Source organism: Hoplias malabaricus, chromosome 4, assembly GCF_029633855.1.
Source record: "Hoplias malabaricus isolate fHopMal1 chromosome 4, fHopMal1.hap1, whole genome shotgun sequence".
Lineage (NCBI taxonomy): Eukaryota > Metazoa > Chordata > Actinopteri > Characiformes > Erythrinidae > Hoplias > Hoplias malabaricus.
In genome coordinates this window covers 69,388,679-69,410,350 of record NC_089803.1, presented here as the reverse complement: position 1 = coordinate 69,410,350, position 21,672 = coordinate 69,388,679, and the positions used below count along the sequence as shown (strand labels likewise).

The window sequence follows — 21,672 nt, the reverse complement described above, 5'->3', positions numbered from 1 at the left end:
ACCATTCGATCCCTTCTTCGACTAGACTACAGGAAAACAGGTTTAAGCGGCCGGCGCCCACGTGGTCACCTCTTCACTGTAAATCAATAAAAATGATTACCTGCTCCAGCCGTGTGGATTTACCTCCACCTGACAAATGTAAGCTGATGAGGGAACAATTGGTTGAAGCCTGGAGGGCTAAAGTGGTACGAGCAGAATGCGATTTATTTCCCCTTTGTAAAACCTGGCTCAAGGTTTTCTCCTCTTCTGGTGTTAAAGACATTTTTAGAGCTGAGAAGCAAACAAGGTCCCAATTTTGTGATTCCTCCCCCATCTCTCTCAGACCTATAACTACGTAAATACACATTAACCACAAAGTAACAACAGGGTGACGGCTGGGGTGATCCATGAGTATCAACATCAGCTTTATCAAGTGTATTAGAAACTCTGTTATTATGTGGTTGTAAAGTGAAAGTGTGGACAGTTGTATTAACAGATGTGAATATAAAAAGACCTTGGAGATGGTATGAAGAGAGTATGCTAAAGCCTCACTGACATAAAACAATATATATAAAAAAACGGGCTGCTTCTCAATAGCAAGAATTCAAAGAATTTTACAGGGTGGGCCATTTGTATGGATACACCTTAATAAAAAGGGAATGGTTGGTGATATTAACTTCCTGTTTGTGGCACATTAGTATATGGGAGGGGGGAAACTTTTCAAGATGGGTGGTGATTGGCGGCCATTATGAAGTCGGCCATTTTGGATCCAACTTTTGTTTTTTCAATGGGAAGAGGGTCATGTGACACTTCAAACTTTTTGGGAATTTCACAAGAAAAACAATGGTGTGCTTGGTTTTAACGTAACTTTATTCTTTCATGAGTTATTTACAAGTCTCTGACCACTTATAAAATGTGTTCAAAGTGCTGCCCATTGTGTTGGATTGCCAATGCAACCCTCTTCTCTCACTCTTCACACACTGATAGCAACACCGCAGGAGAAATGCTAGCACAGGCTTCCAGTATCCGTAGTTTCAGGTGCTGCACATCTTGATGGTATGGTGTGGTATATGGGGTACAAAGTGGGGCCATTCTTCATCAATGGAAACCTCAAGGCCACTGGATATTTGAAATTGCTACATGATGATGTGTTTTCCTCTTTATGCACTGAAGCTGGCACGTTCCCTGAGTTTTTCCAGCACGTTGGTGCACCACCACATTATGGGTGTCAGGTCTGAGCATTCCTAGATGAACAGTTTCCTGGAAAGTGGATTGGTCGTCGTGGGCCAGTTGAATGGCCCCTAAGGTCTCCCGATCTGACCCCCTTAGACTTTTATCATCTGAAGGCATTTGTCTATGCTGTGAAGATACAAAATGTGCAGCACCTGAAACTACGGATACTGAAAGCCTGTGCTAGCATTTCTCCTGTGGTGTTGCTATCAGTGTGCGAAGAGTGGGAGAAGAGGGTTGCATTGACAATCCAACACAATGGGCAGCACTTTGAACACATTTTATAAGTGGTCAGAAATTTGTAAATAACTCATGAAAGAATAAAGTTACGTTAAAACCAAGCACACCATTGTTTTTCTTGTGAAATTCCCAAAAAGTTTGATGTGTCACATGATAAAAAACAATAGTTGGATCCAAAATGGCCGACTTCAAAATGGCCACCATGGTCACCACCCATCTTGAAAAGTTTCCCCCCTTTCATATACTAATGTGCCACAAACAGGAAGTTAATATCACCAACCATTCCCATTTTATTACGGTGTGTCCATACAAATGGCCCACCCTGTACAAAACGTACTTCAGAATTCACCTTCTAAGACCCACCTCACCGTGACAAGCCCCAGGGACCAAAGCCACAGGGAATGAGGCGGGGCTGTGGCCACATGACTCTCCTTGCTCTGCTCTGGCCCTGAATACCTTCCTGGAACAAGCTCAGTGAGAAACGCTTTGCAAAGGTGTGCTGATGGGTATAAAGGACTGTGGAGAGTTGAGGACAGGGGGAGTAAATAGAGACTTGATTTGTTTGTGTGTCACTGAAAAGCTGGTTCATTTTGAGACTTACTGATGTCTTCTTTGCCACAAAGCCATTATTAGAGACAATACAAAACCCTTACCCGTACCTCAAACCCACGCTGGACAATCTGGCACCGGACTTTCCCCTTATCTGTATTGCGTTCAGTTTTGTGTGCACATTTTAAAGATTGCAATCTCTTTTCAAGTCTCAAGGGCAAAACAATATTAAACTCTTCAAATAAAAATACAACAGCGCGAGAGCCACTTTCCCCTCTAACGACACCTCCTTCAGCTTCCACTACGGCACTACGATCACCCGCCGCCGCACGGTGATGCAGGAGAGCTGATTGCGTGGAGAATTGAGATGCCGAGAATTCCCTCCATCCCACAGGTTTTAGTTCTTTCTTAATTGGATCCGGGGCTAATTAATCATAATTATATTTTAATGATGAATGTGTCAGAGCATCCCATGTTTCAGAGAGACTGAGGGTGTATTTCAATGTCACCAACTGCATTTATTCTGGATCTAGCCATGCGTCAGGATCTGACCCGCTGGGGTCAGCCGGGCCGGCTCCTACAAGCCTATCAGCATCTAAACATATGTGAACACTGACAGTGTGTGGACAGGTACGGCTCGGGGTGCTTTATTTATGTGAATAGTTATGTGTGTGTGTGTGTGTTCCAAACATGTATTCATGTGTGGGTTGAAGTCTCTTATCTCTCTCAGCGTCCAGGAAAATCTATGGACTGGACCATGACCTTCAGGCTTGTTCTGCATGTGCGGAGGTGAGTGTGCGCTAGTTTCGAACATGTTTATAGCACATGGGTATGGCCAAATAATAGTGGACATCATAATTCATTTGTGGATCCACTGTGCAGCTCAATATCTCTAAACCCACCCACCGCTGGGCTGTGGAGCAGAGGAACTGTGTTCTCTGGAGTGATGGAGCACCATGTCATGGCTTTGGGACGAGCTGGAGTGGTGTATGATCCAGAATTAATCGTCAGACATCAGCACCTGACCTCACTAATGTCCTTGTGGCAGAATGCCAACAAACCCTCGCAGCGTGTGTGCGGGCTAGTGATTATATTTACGTGTATGTGTGTGTGTGGAAAGCATATTTCTTTCGGCATTAGTGATTCTATCTGTTACTCTATGGCTATCATCATTCTCATTAAAGATTCCCTGTAAAATGAAAGAGAACCAGGATGCACACTGATTGTGTAAATAACAGAAAGCTCTGCAGGTTAATGTACACGGCCGTTTGGGTTTGTAAGCATATGTACCTCTTCATGTACGGCTGATGAACTGCTCCTACAGAGCCACGAATGCGTGCAATCGATGTTGGATTTTAACGCACGTGCTGACGAGTGCCGTGATTGATGGGTTTGATGGGACTTTAATGAGACGGCTTGGAGCTGAGCAGGGCATTTGTGCTTTGGAGAAGATGCCACTGAAAATGAATGGGGGCGTCTGTCTTTCATTTGCAGGATATATATACAGTACCTATACATGTATATGTGTGTGTGTGTACATACACCAGTGGCGGATGCTGGTCTTTCAAGGAGGGGAAGCTCAATTTCGGCCTACATCATAAAATGTGTGGGTTTATTTATACGTAAATTCTACCCTCCGTTCCTTTTCAAGAAAATGATCTGTGACCCTGTCGTACCAACAAGGCGTCTTTTCCAGGGACTTGACTAGTGTCCTCTCAATGGCCAGCAGAGCTAGGCTGCTTAAACGGCCTTGGCCCATGTGAAGTGTGTCCGCCTGTGCTCCCACGGATCTTTACACCAAAGGATCGCTGATTCGCTCACTTCGCTGTCAATCAAAAAGGGATTCAGCCTCAGACAGATCATCCAATCATCATGCAGAAGCTGAGCGTCCGGGCCAGCCGAGGCCAGCCCACTGCCCCATAGACCCCAGAGACGCCGAGCGTCCGATGGGCGGGACAAAGCCCAGCATTTATCCAATGACTCGTCTCGTTTCGCTGCACTTCGCTGCTTCACTATTGAACTCTGTGGACACTGTTTAAAGCACTGTGAAGCTGCGGGAATGATTGAGAGGAAAGCCGTGTCTTTACCAGTGATAAGAAGTTGATTCTGAACAAAAGTTGAGCGCGTTGTAGTGCATATTTATTCAATGACATGTACACACAACAGTATATATTTGATCACTTATTTTTTGACATTTTAGGGGAAGCTGAGCTACCCTTGCAGTCTTAGAGCAATCGCCTCTGATACACACTCACAGACACACAAACTATTTAGCTGTTAAAAAGCAAGCTCACATCCATACCTCACATTCATCATGAAAAAAACACTTTCACGTCTGCACGCAACAATTTCTCTCACTGCTTTGAAACACCCTGATGTCAGAAGGTCAAAACAACATACCTTAATGTATGTTCAAAGGCAGTGATTTTTCACGTTGTTACTCAAGTGACTGGTTGCTCATTCCCTGTGGACATTTTTAAGTTTGAGGCGACCTTCGTTGCCATGGTTTAACGGACATAAAAAAAAGCCGTATTACTGTCAGTCCTTGGCTGTTTCTCAATACCAAGAACACAACAAATGGACATGGGAAGTCATGGGAAGTCATCTCACCAGAGCAAATTCATGATGCCACAGTGAATGATGGGACTTTAAGGTCATTCCTGTTGGCAAGTCACAAACCAAAGCATGCTTGTTATTTTGGGTGGAACAAGAACAACATCCAGGTACTTTAAACATACTTAGCCTTCTTGGGTATTGGAACATAAATTCAGGAGTGAAAGACGATGTCAAGCAAGAACACTGAGGAACAGTTTGCATTTCAGTCCCCCATTCTGGGGACAGAGGGTCTGGCTTCTCATACACAGCCCCGCTCCCTGCTCTGGAGAGGGTCTCACAGCATTTACAAACACAGAAGCCCACTATCTCTTCACATCAGAGGAGTAAACAGATCCTGCTCTGGTTCATAATGAGGAGGAAAATGATGTTATTCTCCGTTCGTTAAACCTTGTTTGTCCAATACAGATGTCTTTCATTGTTTGGCAGGATCTGAAAACGGCAGCTATTCTTTACATCGTGTGAAACTGTCATGATCCCCAGACCCACAGAAATGGCCCGACATTGCTTGGACCAGGAGCATCATTAGACTCAATTTACAGAAGAACTTGCCTCAGTAAAATGTTGCTATGCCCCACTAAAATCACAGCAGTTAAAAATTTAGACACTGTTTAGACACAGAAAAACACCCCCTTCCCACAGAAAATAATAGTAAAACCAGTCAGCGTAAATTCTCAGGAGAAATTTTAAAGTCGTTTCTAAATCGTTTAATTCTCAAAAATGTCATAAGAACTGCAGAATGTAATTAAACACATAGTTTCCTCACATTTTTCTGTGTACAACATGTGTATGTCAGAAGAAGAAATGTGGATACAGTTTTGGCAAATTGTGCTAAACTGAGTATTTATACGCATCATGATTTTCTTTGTTCAAGAAATTGCACATAAACAAAATGAATGCAATTTATAATTTTTTTACCTATTGAGTTATTAACAGGTGTTTTACAAGATGCATAGATAGCCCTTAGGACTGATTTGCCAGCAGAGGAGTACCGCTGTGCCCCCTCTAAATTCTGTGTGTGCCCCAGTGCAACAATAGTCTAGAAGCACCCCTGTCTTGGACTAAAATATAGATAAGTTAAGGTGAAGTCAGTGTCCACTATTGGATTAGATGTAGTGTGGGAGCCCGTTTCTGGACAGTGGCTGGGATCTTACCTCCTGAGCAGGAGTTTGGGGTGATTCTTGCTCTCCAGGTTCTTGTCGATGAGGTCGGACAGCAGATGCTTGAGGACGTCGGTGGCGTACTCCAGTTTGCTCTGCAGCACTGTCATAATGAGTGAGGCCACGTTGCCGCGGTCCCTCATAGAGAAGCCCCTCTGAGACTCCAGGGTTCGGATGAAGGAGAGCAGGAACACCTTGTTGTTGATCAGTTGACCGAAGAGTTTCAGACCCTTCTCCACCTGCTCTTGCCTGTAGCCTGGCACCTGCAAAACATCCAGGATCCAAGAGATTATTGGATGTCTAACAGCTGTAGATTCAGCTCTCTGTATCTGTGGGGGATTGTTTCTAGGACCCCCAGAGGCACGCAGAAAAGGCAGACGCCCGAGTCCCTTATAAAATATGGTGTAATATTTGAATATAACGTACGCCCATCCTTCTTTACACTTTACAACATCTCTAGATCACTGATCAGTGACTGAATGTGTGAGAATTTGAATGTGAGTTTAAGGATTCTAGCAATTTATAGAAAGTAACAAACAAAGTTTAAATAAGAAATTCCAGCAGATCCATGGGTAACTATTGGCTGCTATTTGACACAGACAGCAGATAATAAATAATTAATAAAGCAGAGGTTAACAAGTATATATCATTTGTTTCGTCTGTATCCATCACGAACCTGAGACCCCCCCCCCCACTTTTATTGCATATGTCTTCACTGTAAACTCCTCCAGAGAGAGAGAGACGGGTGGGGGTGTGGGGGGATGTTTATTCCAATTAAGGCTTAATTAACGCAGCTTATTAAAACCAGAACTCATCAGGCACTGAGATATAAGCCTTGGCTCCTGGTCTGGACAGATTCGATTAGGAGTGTCCATCACTGTCATAAGTTGGTATAAATAACCTGAGCTGTGGACTTCACTCTATTAGGCTTTTAATCGCCCTCCCTGTGCTCAGAAAACAGTGGCGTCACATCATTACTGCGATTAACGAGTGAGTGATTGTGAATCCGAGAGCGGCTCATTATGTCTGGGGGAGACAGTAAAGGGAGAGAGGAAGTGCGGAGAGAGCGTTTAAATATAATTGTCCATCAATGTAAAATATCCTGTCCATCACCAGGAGGGCTCTATGTGTGTTTCCACTCCTTATCTGCTATGGGACGGATAATTGGAACCATTTGAAGGAAGATTTGCTTTGGGCAAGTGAATCTAGACATGGGGTCAGAGAAGGACATACACATATCAGCCAGAAAATTAAAACCACCTCCTTATTTCTACAATCACTTCACGTTGTAGAGGTTTATGAACCCCAGCAGCACTGCTGTGTCTGATCCACTTGCACTAACACAACCTTTCAGTGTCACTGCGGCACTGAGAATGATCCACCATCAAATCATACCATGTCCCTGTGGTGGTCCTGACCACTGAAGAAAAGACATAACTGAGCTAACACAGTACGTAGAGAAACAGGCGGACTACAGTCTGTAATTGTAGAACTACAAAGAGCCCCTGTGGGGTCAGTGGAGCTGAGACAATGGACAGTGATTGTAGAAACAATTAAGTGCACTACAATGTTGATAAAAACTGAACTGAATCTAGCACTGTCCAATGAGCACCACATAAATAATGCAGACCTAAATTACAAAGTTCTTGCCAACTTTCCTAGTACACTAGTTATCACTGGTTCCTGAAGTGTGCTCTTACCTCCAGGTCTCGAAGAACAGGGTGTTCCTCAATGCCAGGGAACAGCACACGCATGGTGTAGGTTCTGTAGTCCAGGAAGGGGATGCCCACCCCATCCAGGTCACTGGTCAGTTCATTGATATCAGTCTGAAGCTCTGCAAAGGCTGTGGGACACGACAGAAAAATGTAAGAAGTACGTTCATGGCATTTGACAAATGTTCTCACACAGGAAGAATTACAATCTGAATCCAGTTACTGATGGGAGTTGAATATAGTGTTTGGTGTCTTGCCCAGGGACTCTGGAGAGTAGCTGTGTTTTCCACAATGCTACATCAAACAAGCAATTGTTCATAAAGCTATATGACAATGTCTAAAGACACATTTATGCTTTTGCAACAAATCAAAACAGATAGTGAGTGCCCTGTGCTGTTCTGCAATTACAATGGCAAAACACTAGGGCTGAACACTAGTGTCACGATTCTCGGGGCAGACTGATGGAGGCGGACGCACTTGCTAAAACACATATACTTTAATCAAACAAAAGATATAACAAAACAAAGACAGACAACTACGGAAGAGGAATATGACTAGAAAACACAAGGAAATGACTAGGAAACAAAACGACTTGACTTGGAGAGGGAAAGAAACAACACGACATGACTAAGAAAGAGAAAGACACAAAACGACATGACTTGGACATGGAACTTAGCAAAACAACACAACATGACTTTGAAAACAAAACGATTTGACTAGGAGAGGGAAAGAAACAACATGACATGACTAGGAACATAGCAAAACAAAACAAATGACCGATACCAGGAAGTGACACACAGGAAATGAAATACTACATAAAAACGAGACACACCTGAAACAGATAACGAGGGTTAAGAACAAGGAGGCGGAACAAAGGCGAGACATGGGAGGAGACAAGGACAACAACGGACAGAGCCATGTGCAGAGAGAGCACATGGCAGGGAAAACAGGCATGACAGGACGAGGGCGTGACAGCTAGGGCAAATTAGTTTTATAATTAGATTTATAATCTCTTAAGTGCACTATATACGGGCTCTATTTGGGACAAATAGAAATGTAGGAAAGAAACAAATACAACACTAGCACTGTTTCTCATGTCTGGTATCCCACTCCTCAGCAAGTTTTTTTATTCCTTCAGAGGCATCCGCTATTTTCCTCAAGCTCTTTCACCTCTTCATTTGTTCTCTGATGCCCAAACCGATGTCTGAGGAAATCTCTTGCTGTGAATTTGCTGCCGTCTGGCAGTCTTTGTAGTGTGGAGAAGAGGAATTCATATTCCTCTGTTATCTCTCCACAACTTCATCATGATTTGACCAATCGTAGACCAGTTGCTGCAGTCTGCGTCGACACAATGTGTATTTCCATTTGTGCGTGTCAGGCTTCGGCGCATGGTACAGCGTAAAGTACTCGGCTACTTGCGCATTGCTTATGCCGTAGATTTGACTCAGAAGTTTAATCGGACCTACTTATATGAGCACCGATGATATAGATGTTTATGTAGGTTCATGTCAGTCGTCAAGAAAGGCTTATGAAGGTGTCTCATGGCTCTTTGAATTACGGTTTGCTGTGAAGGGTGACCCTACTGTTTAAGGACACAAGCTTCATAGGTTGAAGGTGTTACAGTGATGCCTGAACACTAGAATTTGAAGCAGTGATTTCATGGCGAGGCACAAGACGGACTTCCATCACTGCAAATTACAACACACCTCTGTTAGCCCTGAGCTACTTGCTTAAACCGATCAATAAAAAAACAATTGGGTAATTCTGTGCTGTTGTTAGAGGACACTGTATTTCATTTGCCTCCATCAGCACCGTGGGGAGCTCTACTCCGTTCTGTACCTGGGCACAGCACTGGAATCCCACTGTGTAAGGACATTTAATTGAGTGTGGGGCTGCCGGCCAAATTTACTTTCACCAATGCTACGGCAAACATGATGCGTGTGGCCCATTTCCCCAGCTGTGAAGAACATCATTTGAACTCGCTAAAAGTGTTGGAAGACTTCCTGTAAACAGGTTTTATTTCAGGCACCTGAGGAAACACAAGAACTGTGCATAGGAGACCAAGGCAGGTGTGTGTTCAGTGATTATGCACATACACCATCCAGCCATAATATTATGACCACCTCACTGTCCATTCACTCTGCTCCATTGACCATACAGGAGCACTTTGAGGTTCTACAATCACAGACTGTTTCTCTGCACAGTTTATCTCCGTTTCACCCTGTTGTTCAATGGTCAGGACCCCAGGGGACCACCATGAAAGCAGGTATAATGTGTGGTTGAACATTCTCAGTGCTTCAGTGACAGTGATGTGGTGGAGCTGTGTTAGTGTGGGTTGTGCTGGTATGAGTGGATCAGACGCAGCAGTGCTGCTGGAGTTTTATACAGCTCTGCATCACTGCCGGACTGAGAATGTCCACTGATGAAGGACCAGAAGATGACCAACACACACTGTGCAATGACAGATGAACTACTGTCTGTGTACCAACGAGGTAGCAGTGTCTAACAGAGTGCACAATGAGTGGACACAAGGTTTAAAAACACATGCTCCTCACTGCTGTGCGCTCGGGTCGGGGTGAACAGCGAGAGCCTTACTTATTTAAAGGAACAGGCACTGTTTAGATAACTGGAGAACGCTGCTGTTGGTGGTGTTTTGACCAAAGCAGATCAGAAGCATTTAATTAAAACTCAGAACTGTTTCCACTCCTGGAAAAGTGGTGGAACATGTCCCATTTAAAGCTTAAAGCTGTGCTGAAGAGTCAGGTCTGAATCTGTTGAGCGGTGCAAAAGTTAACTTTGACTTTTCTGCAAAGCTGTTGCTTTTTAGCTGGTGTTAAAGCACTGAGGTCGTAGCACAGCAGCGTAGCCCACAGTGAAGCTGCCAACGGCTAATGTGCTCTCGCTGTATTGGCAGGAGCTGAACCTTTCAGCATTTATTTGAAAGGTGTCTGCAAGAAGATGATGCAAGGAAGCAAACTATTTCTAGTGAGTTCCCTTGTAATTCACAGCATAACCCCGACAACCACCTACGATGACCTCATGACCCCCTTCACTGTTCAATTTCACAACATCCTCAGAATCTCAGAGTGCTACCACTGACCTTCTTTACACTCCAGCGCCACCCTGGACTCCAGGTTGTCCATCTGCATCTGCAGGCGTTTGAGGGTCAGGTCACTCTCATGAGATTTGCGCTTGTAGGCGATGAGGACGATGACGATGAAGAGGATGAGGAGGCCCCCGGCTCCGGCTATGCTGATGATGGCTGTGCTGCTGAGTGGACTGTCGGAGGTGATGTGGACGACACCTGGCGAAAACTCGATCCCACCCACTCTTGCCTAAAGCACACACACACAAAAGACCATGAGGAGTTATTATTGCTTTTGCTGTACATTCAGAAACAGCATGTTTTTTCTATCAAAGCATGTACTAAAATACATCTTTTAAGACAATGTTTTGAAGACTTTCATAACGTCTGTGCACCAGATGATAGTTTGACATTTGAGGGGCTTTGTATATTGTTTAGCCCTTTATTGCTGGCATCAGGGCATGTTAAACACATAACCAGTGGTGTTCACCCACTATGTCTTTCTTCACATGATGCTACCAAGGTGTGAGGACGAAGGCTAGCTCATGTTTTCTTCGAGACATCTAAAGCTCTTTTTGAACTGCTGTAAGACACTCAACACACTTGGAGGAGAACACTACACTCTCTGAAAAAAGGTACGGTAGAACTACATTATTGGTCACTAAAAGTACACATACAAACCTGTTACTATTATGTTTTGGTCCTTGTCTCCACCCCTCTGTCAGTTCTCTGATGTTCCTGATGTCCCTGCCAAGTTTGTCCATAGTATATGCTTTTCTTTCCCTTTTTTTTTTTTTTTAAATCTGTTTGGAGTGTTTTGCACATACTTCCAAAGCCCCCTGTCTCCAAAATGCTCCACCATGCTAAAGTGGACATTTCAAGACCTTGCCATACTGAATGAACGAGCTCCTCCATCGCTTTAATCTAGGCCATGGCCTAATGCTGTGAGCCTGCAAACACAGCGAGGAGGTGTGGATGATGCCTCGGATGTGACATTAATCTAAATGCATTATAAACACACCTACACAAAGGCATTCTTAAATATATAGTACAAGGTTGCCATAAATGAGTGCCTGGGACTGAAGAGCTGAAGAGCTGGCACTTAGGCATGTGATATTAAAGCAAACAGAGACGACAGCAGACGGACCCATAATGCCTGCTGTGTTTGTGTGTTTGTGAAAGTAAATGGATCTGCAGCTCTGTCTGCCGTTGGTCTGTCAGCAGGCCAGGTGGCGGCAGCCCAGCGCTCCCACACAAATCACAAATGGAGGCTCTATTTTTTTAATTTATTTTTTTGCCCAGCTCTAATAAGTCTTACAGAGATGTTATTTGTCCTCTCTCCCTCTGACTTTAAAACCAGACAATAACCACACACAGACAGACAGACAGAAGATCACAAAATCCAAGATCCACGGTTTATCCATCAGGCAATGTTCACTCACCAGGACCTTGTGGCGTCCAGTTAGAGTGGGTGATTCGCATAGCAGCTGGGTGTCAGACACGGTTAAGGTGCAGGGCTTTTCTCCGATCAAAACCGTGTAGTTCAGCTTTCCATTGCCACCTGGGGTTGGGGGGAGGAAGTTCCTGCCCTAAAACCCACATTAACATCAGATCAACAACTGCAAACCTCAAAAACAAAACAGGGTTATAGGGGAAGGGTTCGTGAATAGAATATACAACATGGCCTGGTTTAGTTTAACGTGGTGTCAAAATAACAAGCCCTTACTACGCACACACAGCTTGACCTCCATAGAAATACATGCAGCAATATGGGATGCTGTAGAGTAAGCCACTAGGCTCAAGGCAAAACATCAGGGAAAAGAGTTTAAAGCCTCAGCCCTGGGTATGAAAGTGGGAGTGACAGTGTGAAATTGTCCACAGTTGTGAGTGTGTGTGTGAGTGACTGGGTGAGTGTGTGAAATTGTCCACAGGTGTGAGTGTGTGAGTGACTGGATGAGTGTGTGAAACTGTCCACATGTGTGAGTGTGTGTGTGACTGGGTGAGTGTGTGAAACTGTCCACAGGTGTGAGTGTGTGAGTGACTGGGTGAGTGTGTGAAACTGTCCACAGGTGTGAGTGTGTGAGTGACTGGGTGAGTGTGTGAAACTGTCCACAGGTGTGAGTGTGTGAGTGACTGGGTGAGTGTGTGAAACTGTCCACAGGTGTGAGTGACAGGGTGAGTGTGTGAAGCTCTTCACAGTTGTGAGTGTGTGAGTGACAGGGTGAGTGTGTGAAATTGTCCACATGTGTGAGTGTTTGAGTGATGGTATGAGTGTGTGAGTGACTGTGTGAGTGACTGGGTGAGTGTGTGAAACTCTTCACAGTTGTGAGTGTATGAGTGACAGGGTGAGTGTGTGAAACTGTTCACAGGTGTGAGTGTGTGAGTGACTGGGTGAATGTGTGAAATTGTCCACGGGTGTAAGTAAAAATCAGGATAATGTATTTACAGAAGATGAAGTTACAGTGTGCTGTAACTCCACCAAGACAATGTTCACCAGACTAAAAATATACATTTGCAATGTGTCGATTAAAATAAGAACACAAGAGTCGAGTAGTTTGCTGTGTGTGTAATGTAGATAACTGATTCTTAATTTGTTTTGCTTCTGTTGATTATCCTGTGGAGTTGTATTACAGCTGTAATCATACCCACCTGAGTCTCATACTCAGACGCTCCTGAAGGTTTAATCAACTGAACAAAACACTTTAAATTAGGAGTTTGTAAAGAATTAGAAACTGTTAAGAGGCTGTTTTCAATAAAGGTCCATATAACACACACATAAAATACGATAAATTATAGTTATGCAGTGATTTCTACACCCCTTAGAAGTTTTTCATTTTTTTAAGACATTAGAGAGCCACCTCAATCACCACTAATGTGCAGCAGCCACCCGGGCGATGCCTCAGCAGGACGATCCGTGCCAGTCCCCTCACCCCACACCAACAATTAGTTATAGGGGATTTGAGAGGGAGTGACCAAGCTGGTTTATTGAAAATGGGGATGATCAGGCAACCAGAAGGGTTCACAGGGGCAGATTTAGACATGACACTAGACACATTGTGAGGAAATGCCCCGGGATCATTAACAACCTCAGAGAGTTCAACAACCTCGGTTCTACATCACTGTAGTGTGGGAATGATATTTGAATTATTTAAGCTTGAGAGAAAAGAGAGCAATGGCTCGTGTTGGTTGAGTGTAGAACACCTTTGGTTCTGGGTGTTCAAAGGGCAGGGAATTAGGTATTGGTTCTATATTAGGAATATTCGTAACTCAAAATCATGGAACCTAGTACTGACTAGCCAAGCCAAAGGAAGTGAATGAGGGATCGTTAGGGGTTCATTTCGTACAAAGAGATCTTACCCTTTTTTCCACCAAAGGTGTGGCTTCTAAGGTGAGACCTAATTCAAAGAAATGAGGTGATGGTAGGAAAAGTATTTGCCAGGATGCATGACCAAGAGGATGGGTATGTTTGCGGTTTTCGCGGGTACCACTGTGGGACCTCGGTTGGCCACCCGGCATACCTTCGGAAAAGTTTGTCCTGACTCTAGGTTGCTGGGATTTGAGGATAAAGTCTTGGCTGAAGTGTCAGTTAAGGACCAAGTGGACATCTAGGCACACTAATAATTCACTCCCAATGTAAGTCATTAGACTTGTCTTCTGTATTATTTATCTCCTTCTTTTCTTTAGTAGAATCAGAAAGCTGGGTTCGATCTGATCGCTCATATCCCTTATAGGAATATGAGGGTCTCCGTGGCCCGCACCTCAGTTTTCTGGAGGTATAGTAGCGTCCATATCCGGGCCTGGCCCGAGGGTTCCACAAACCACTGCCTCGATTTCTTTCCGACCTGTAAGGAGGGTATCAATTGTGTGAGGGCGGAGGAGGTTCCAGGCCCTCTCTGGACCACAGTCTTTGTGAGGGATCCCAGGCAGATCTTGGTGGATCAGCATGGGTAGCTCCCTCCAACTCTTGTAGAAAGTTAGCATTGACATTTACGACTACGGACATTTCAGAGCATTTATTTGCATTCTGCTGGGACTTTAGGAAACCTCTGAGATCTAGGTCATGCAACTGTTTGCTAGACAGAGTGTGGGGACAAGCAGAGACTCCCAGTTGATGACTAGTGTTGGGATGGATATTTTGGATGAATAATGATTGTATTTTTAATCTTCCTCCATTCTCCATTCCGAAATATGCATGCCTGAGACAGCACGCAGTCCTGTCTGCGACAGGTGATTGGAAGATTCTTCCTCCAAGGCTTGGCAAAGCACTTCATATCACACTTTCAAATAATCTGGCTACCGTTCAATGAAGTTACTGACATCTCAGCTGGAGGTCAGTTTAATCACATAAAGTTTGCAGTGCTCTGGGTCTAGCAAGGTTTTGGAATGGACGGCTTACAGGAGATGCGGGGGCAGGTGCAATACCTGTTAATACCATAGGAGGTGCTGCAGCAGATCTAAAGTTTATGGCCCCTGAATCTCACTGTCTTCTTGTTGATCCTGTCTTTCACTAGTGGCAACAGGAGGTACATCGGGGAAGAAATGTGGCAGGGTGCTTACTTCGGCCATATCTTGCTGAAGTTGACTTAACTCTGTCTCAACATTTGCTTGCTGTCGCCGTGACATGCCAAGCTCATGTTCACTGGCTAAGAGCTGTATCATAGCCAGGATGGCTATATATATATATTCATTCATTATCTGTAACCCTTATCCAGTTCAGGGTCACGGTGGGTCCAGAGCCTACTTGGAATCATTGGGCGCAAGATTAAAATACACCCTGGAGGGGGCGCCAGTCCTTCACAGGGCAACACAGACACTCCGGAGCACCTGGAGGAGCTGTGTGACTGCGACACTAACTGCTGTGCCACCGTGCCACCCAGAAATACAACAAAATTATTAATACAAGTCTAAATACCTTCAGGATTATAGGAGACCCAGGCTTGAGCTCCTGCACCCCGGACAAGCTGAGGGGCTCAAATCCAGGGTTGGGGTAGTAGAGGAAGTTGATGTTCTTGAGGGCCAGTACGGCCTGCACATTGTCCAGGATAAAGCCAAACTCATCTGGTTTCTCCACCACCTCCTCCCTGTTTAGGCTGCCGGGCAGCGCCGGGGCCTGGCACAGCATGGAGGTGGCACTCAGCACCTGGCAGGTCTGTGGAGATGGAAGAAAAAAAACACTGTGAGCCAGTTCACTGAATATAGTAGGAGTACCGAGCTCGCACCTGCAGTCACTGGCCATTTTATCTAAAACACCTACCTATTATAATTGTGTAGATTTTCAATTAATTGCAAATCTGTTTTTTAAATCTTTTATTAATTAATTTAGTTCTAAAAATGGGCCCACCACTGTCCCTGCTCATTGTGTGCCAATCACCCTCTAGTCCTACATCAGTGACACAGGATGCTGTTGGCTGGATGTTTTTGGTTGGCGGACTGTTCTCAGTTCAGCAGTGACATTTAGGTCCTTTAAAACTCTAGCAGCCCTGCTGTGTCTGATCCACTCGTACCAGCACACCATGACGTCAGTGTCACGCAGCATTGAGAATGATCCACCACCCATATCGTACCTGCCCTGTGGTGGTTCTGACCATTGAGGAAGAGGGTGAAAGGGGGCTAACAAAGTACGCACCGCAACAGATGGACTACAGTCACTAACTGTAGAACTACAAAGTAAACCAAAGGAGTTTTGCACAGAACAATAAACACTATGGAGGATGGAGGAGGGTGCGGATAGGTTGAAAAATGGACAGATTTGTGATTGGATGTATATTCAGAGGAATGTTTGCACTGTTGTTAGGGTGGGTGTATGTTTGGAATGAAAAGGGTCAGCTGTATTTGAGAGGGGGGAGCATACAGTCTTCAAACTTGAGTAAATAATAGACCTTTTTTCAGAGGACCCTCTAACCCACTGCTAGCACTCTCTGAGCCAGAACATGGGTTTAACCTCATCTTCTCAAAATGGCAGTCCCTTGAGCATGTGCAAACGCACACACACACACATGCACACAGGTCCAAGCCATCCCCTCAAAGCAGCGCTAAATCATTGGCTGTTTTCAAATGGCTGCTCTCAGCACACCAAGCCTTTGATGTGTGCTGTGATGCTGATGACTCAGATCCACATAACTAACCGAGCTCACCTTCACGTCCCCGAGAAACACTCAACACCATCACCTCTCTCCTTTCCATTCTCTCTCTCTCTCTCTCTCTCTCTCTCTCTCTCTCTCATTCTTGCCATCTCACTTCGTCTTGCTTTCTGTCTCCTTTCCTTATTTCTCTCCCTCTCCAGTGTTTCAAAGAGCAGGTCATCAGTCAGACGTCTGTGAGCCTTCCTGTTTTACAGCCTGTGTGAATAAATGTTTGGTGAGGCTCATAAATTCCATTTCGGAGCTGGTAAAACATCCGGGCGGACGTTTTGGCATTCACAAACGTCTCCCTCGGAGCCTTCTGGCCATTTTAATTGGTTTCCTCACAAAGCCTGAGCAGCCTGACTGACAAATCCCTGAGAGACACTAGAGGCTTTCGCTGCTTCCTCACACACACAAAAAAAGGATGAGACCTGGGTGCAGAGGATGTGCTGAAGGTGTCTCTTTAGGCTTTGGCAGATAGGGGGCGCCATTTCACAGAGCATTCAGCTCAGGCAGAGGAGAGACGCAATGGTCTGAGAATGATCCACCTGCTCTGCTCTGGGACTGTGAGAGTCCTGACCATTTTAGAGCATGGGGAAAGGGGGCAAAAAAATATGCAGGGCAACAGGTGACCTATGGTCTGAAATTGTAGAACTACAAAGTGCTCCTGTATGGTCAATGAGCACAGAAAAAAGTAGGTGGTCATAATGTTATGGCTGAATAGTGTATCTGCTAGGATAGAAGCAGCAATCAACGTTAAAGGTGGACACACCAAATAATGAAAAATTAGAGCTGGAAATGTATGTGTCCTTAATATTATTGCAATAAGTGCAGATAGGGGGCGCCATTTTACAGAACATTCAACCCTGAAGCTCTTTCTAAGCTGGTTATAACAGACACAGTTACAGCCAAAGCAGAACAAGAGTGCTATATTCAGGAGCTTCGAAGGGGAACTTTTCCCTGCTCTGTTTTAAGGGAGCAGTGTGCCAAGGCCTTATCATATCGCAGCTACAGATGCCGTATGGGCTCGTGTGGGAGATACGGCAGCTAGATAACATTTCCCTCTTTTGTCTCTGCAGACTTTCAATCAGGTCTCGGTGAATGCAAGCCTCCCATGGATCTATGAGCCCATTCTGAGAGAGAGTAACGCTATCCCCCTGTCTCCAGTGTTCGGGCGATTTCCTCCCGCCTTCGCAAAGCAAAGGGGACATTGTTGCCACGGTTGCGCCATCCAGTCCTCTTTCTTCTTGTCTTTCATTCTCTTTCTCTCTCTCTTTCTTTCCCTCTCTCCCTCTGTTCTCCCGCCACATTGTTGGAGTCACCGGTCCGTCCCCTGCATCAGGAGATGTGGAGCAGGTGAAATGAGCTGCTAATGGTTGTTATGGTTCACTAGGTCCTTGAGGGTGAAAGGGGGGGGCCTCTCATTGACCACGCGGGGTTAAACAGCGGTTGAACTCACGTTGGTCGTCTCCTGGTTGTTGTACTTGGCTCTGATTTGCGGGTTCTGAATGATGTTCAGGTTGGTTCCGGTCACTGTCACCGGTGTGTTCCCACTGTAAAAACAAGACACGTTTTTTTCAGGATCAGTCGTTCACATTGTATTCAACAAAACTAAACTGTAACAGTTTCTGTGGTAAACTTCATTCATTAATCTTCTGTAAATGCTTCATCCTGTTCAGGGTGATGGTGCGTCTGGAGCCTAGTCTGTTTCACAAAACCATTCAACAGAGATTTTCTGAAGAGTGTATATTTAAACAGTGATAGTTCAGCCTTGTGATTAGACCCCATTTTCAAGGCACATACCCCTGTGAAATGTTACCGTGCCCCACTAAAATCACAGCGTTATTCACCAGTAAATTCACCAGTGTTAAATCAACACTATTAGTGTTGTAGGAGAAGTAGGAGAATTTGTTGTGTAAAAAGTACATTTTATAATGGATATATGAACTGAACTGTGGAACAGACCATGCAAATTCAATACAGACACTACATTTCCCATAATGCCCCAGCATTTGAGACAATAACACTGTTTACTTCATAATAATGAACATTTGTAAATGTTTAAAGTCAGTCAGCTGTACGGCAGGAGAGGTAATGATAGGTAGTGATATATTTTGATTATAGAGAATTACAACCATGAAATTGACAAAAAATACATAATACACCAGTAATTCAAAGTCAGATTTTGTAAGAGAATGTAACACCACTCAAAATAAACTCATGAGAATGTTTTTTTTCAAGAAAGTAAAAGCACAAAACGAACAAAATGAATACAGAGTAACACCCGATTTACTGTTTAATCACGTAAACACAGTTCTGCGCGAACGGCTGGGCTGACTGGGGAGCAGAGGGATACAGCTGTGCCCCTCTAAACTCTGTGTGTGCCACAGGGCAACAAGTATTCTAGAAACACCCCTGAGTGACTGTATATGATGTGAGGGATGTCCTACCTGAAGATGCTCCATTCTGGCTCCAGTTTGGTAATAGTGGGATCCTCCATATACTCAAATTGAAGGTCCTTCTGGATGTGGGCTTTGTCCACGTACACAGACACAGTCACGTTACCGTAGCCCTGTGTAGACGCCTGAGAACGGCACGTGATCCATTGACCCCCTCTCCTGCATCATCAAGCACACGCATTATTACATTCACAGTGTCTAGGGAGTGGAGTACAAAAACCAAGATGTGCACTATTGTCATTTGTAATTATTTTATTTAAAGCGGCTGTTGATGGCATTTCGAGAGGCCCGTGAGCTTTTTTGTTGTTGTTGTTGTTGTTCTGGCTTCTACTGAAAAGAAAGAAAAAATGAATTCATAATGTGCTGTGAATTGTGACCTCCAAGTCAATTTAACCACAGAAAAAAAAAAACATTCTGAAGACTACCATCTCTTCGCCCTGAATCACTGCCGCGCTGAGCATTGTTAAGAAAATCATGCAGAGAAAAACATCCTGAAAGACAGAGACATCAGCGCAAATCACCAAGGGCCTGAACTCAGTCCTCGTCTCGGCATGTGACGGCACGCTCGCAGTCGGAGCAGAAACAAAGTGTGATTGCTATTGATGTTATTGATCAGGGATCAAGAACTTGCCCCGAACTTAATGCCACAATCGATCGGACCGTCCTTGTTGTTTTATGACGCTTTTCCCCAATGACCCGTCCTTCTCCGACATCAGAATGATGTCATCGTACAGGGGATTTGGTCAAGGGTGTCCAGCGTTGGCAATTTCTCTGCTCACATCGTACTCACTTAACTCCGGGTTAAGCCCTGTCACGGTTTATTCAGCCTCTCGTTTGGGTCAGTTCTGGGCTTTAAAAATAGACGTGTTTAGACAGAATCTTGTTAGGTTTGGACCCAGAACAGACTACAGAACTTGGGCTTGAGTATTTGGACTTGGATCAAGATTTCATCTACATTAATGACAGGCTGAATATCCCAGCGCAAATGTAGCCAAAGGATTTTTAGTAGGAATTTAACATGTTAATTTAATAACGATAATTAATCATTTTTACTTCATTTGGCCACAGCCTCCTCCCATAGTTCACTATTTTTCACAGAGCCTTAGCAGTTTTATCTAGCGATGTAAACACAGAGTGGTTTCTGCTGAGTTCAGGAGGTAGATTACGTTTTATTTATGCTGAAATATGTATTAAAAATCAGAATCTCTTACACTTCCTCCTCTCTCTCTCTGCTCTGCAAACACACACACACACAGACCTTCTGTTTTGTCTTTTACCTCGCTCAATACCTCGCTTAAAACTTGTTGAAGCCCCAACATGGAGGTTTTTAATGGAATTTCTAATTCAAAAATCATCAGAGACTACATTGAGATACTGTAATAAAGTAAAAAATTCGCTGTGTTTATCACACTACACATCTATCTCTCTCCTAAAAACACAAGGAATTCAAGCACTTTAATCATTTTCTAAAAGGTAGACACTACTAATATAAATGTAATTTGTGATCTTGCATTCTTTTATTTAACGTTTAAATATCCATTAATAAAAGCTTCACTTTTGATGTGATTAATCGCAATTAATTGTAGCAAATCGTGCAATTAATTATTATTTTCTTAATCACTTCACAGCACTAGTATTTTGGAGCATATACAATGTACACAATGAGTAAACTCTAGACCCTTGTGTGGTTTGAACATTGATATTAAAGCAACTCTACGTAGTATTTTTACCTTAAACTTACACCTTCAAAATCTTTGTGATGCTTCACTGACTTGTAATAAGGAGAACAGAGCTTTTGTCGTTCATACTCTCGGCTCAGCACTGCAGAAACTGCACTATGTAACTTTTGGAGGCCTCCCGACTCCCTGCCTTTGCACTGCCGTCTTAGCAGATGGACGTTACCTGTGATAGATGCACTTCTGGTCCTTGAACATGATGGAGACGTTGCTTCCAGCGTCCAGGTTGCTGCCTGTGATGTTGACGATGGTGCCCCCAGACACAGGCCCCCTCTCGGGCTTCAGGGTTATCAGTTTGGGCACCTGCAGAGCGCAGAGGTCAACTCAGAATGTCAGATCTAGACACTTACTGCACATTTGAGGCACAATACCTGGGCTTTTCATTCTGCTTTCCATTAAAGAATAACGGGTCACACTTTTTTATAATCTCCTTCATCTCCTTCACTCCAGATCTCATAATCCCCTTACGATATCGTATAGGAGCGATGAAAGCCATTAAGGTATGTGTAAAACTGGTAACGGGGCACATTATATGACGCTAATGGGGACGATTATACTGCAGATCAATAGACTTGTCCACATTGCTCTGATTTAAGTGTTTTGTATTGGCCTGAGGAGAGAGAGGGAGCTAGCGAGCGAGAGAGAGAGAGAGAGAGAGAGAGAGAGAGAGAGAGAGAGAGAGAGAAAGAGAGAGAGAGATAGACAGAGTTTTATGATCAGCCTCATGGTGTGTGTGCTGCTACGTTCATAATTACTGCCCGATCCCTCTCTGTGATAACATTATGAC

General features: G+C 44.2%; 1 protein-coding gene across 1 annotated transcript in view; it reads right to left on the bottom strand.

Annotated features, from left to right (window-relative positions):
• Positions 1 to 21,672, bottom strand: part of LOC136695083 (plexin-A4) — a 228,048-nt gene that overhangs the window by 78,739 nt on the left and 127,637 nt on the right. The window contains exons 14-21 of the mRNA XM_066668896.1: positions 21,052 to 21,188; positions 19,141 to 19,308; positions 18,150 to 18,243; positions 15,481 to 15,717; positions 12,011 to 12,157; positions 10,584 to 10,818; positions 7,472 to 7,614; positions 5,766 to 6,034 (exon numbers count right to left, since the gene is read on the bottom strand). Coding sequence (XP_066524993.1) covers positions 5,766 to 6,034; positions 7,472 to 7,614; positions 10,584 to 10,818; positions 12,011 to 12,157; positions 15,481 to 15,717; positions 18,150 to 18,243; positions 19,141 to 19,308; positions 21,052 to 21,188 — 1,430 coding nt within the window. The remainder of the gene's footprint in view (positions 1 to 5,765; positions 6,035 to 7,471; positions 7,615 to 10,583; positions 10,819 to 12,010; positions 12,158 to 15,480; positions 15,718 to 18,149; positions 18,244 to 19,140; positions 19,309 to 21,051; positions 21,189 to 21,672) is intronic.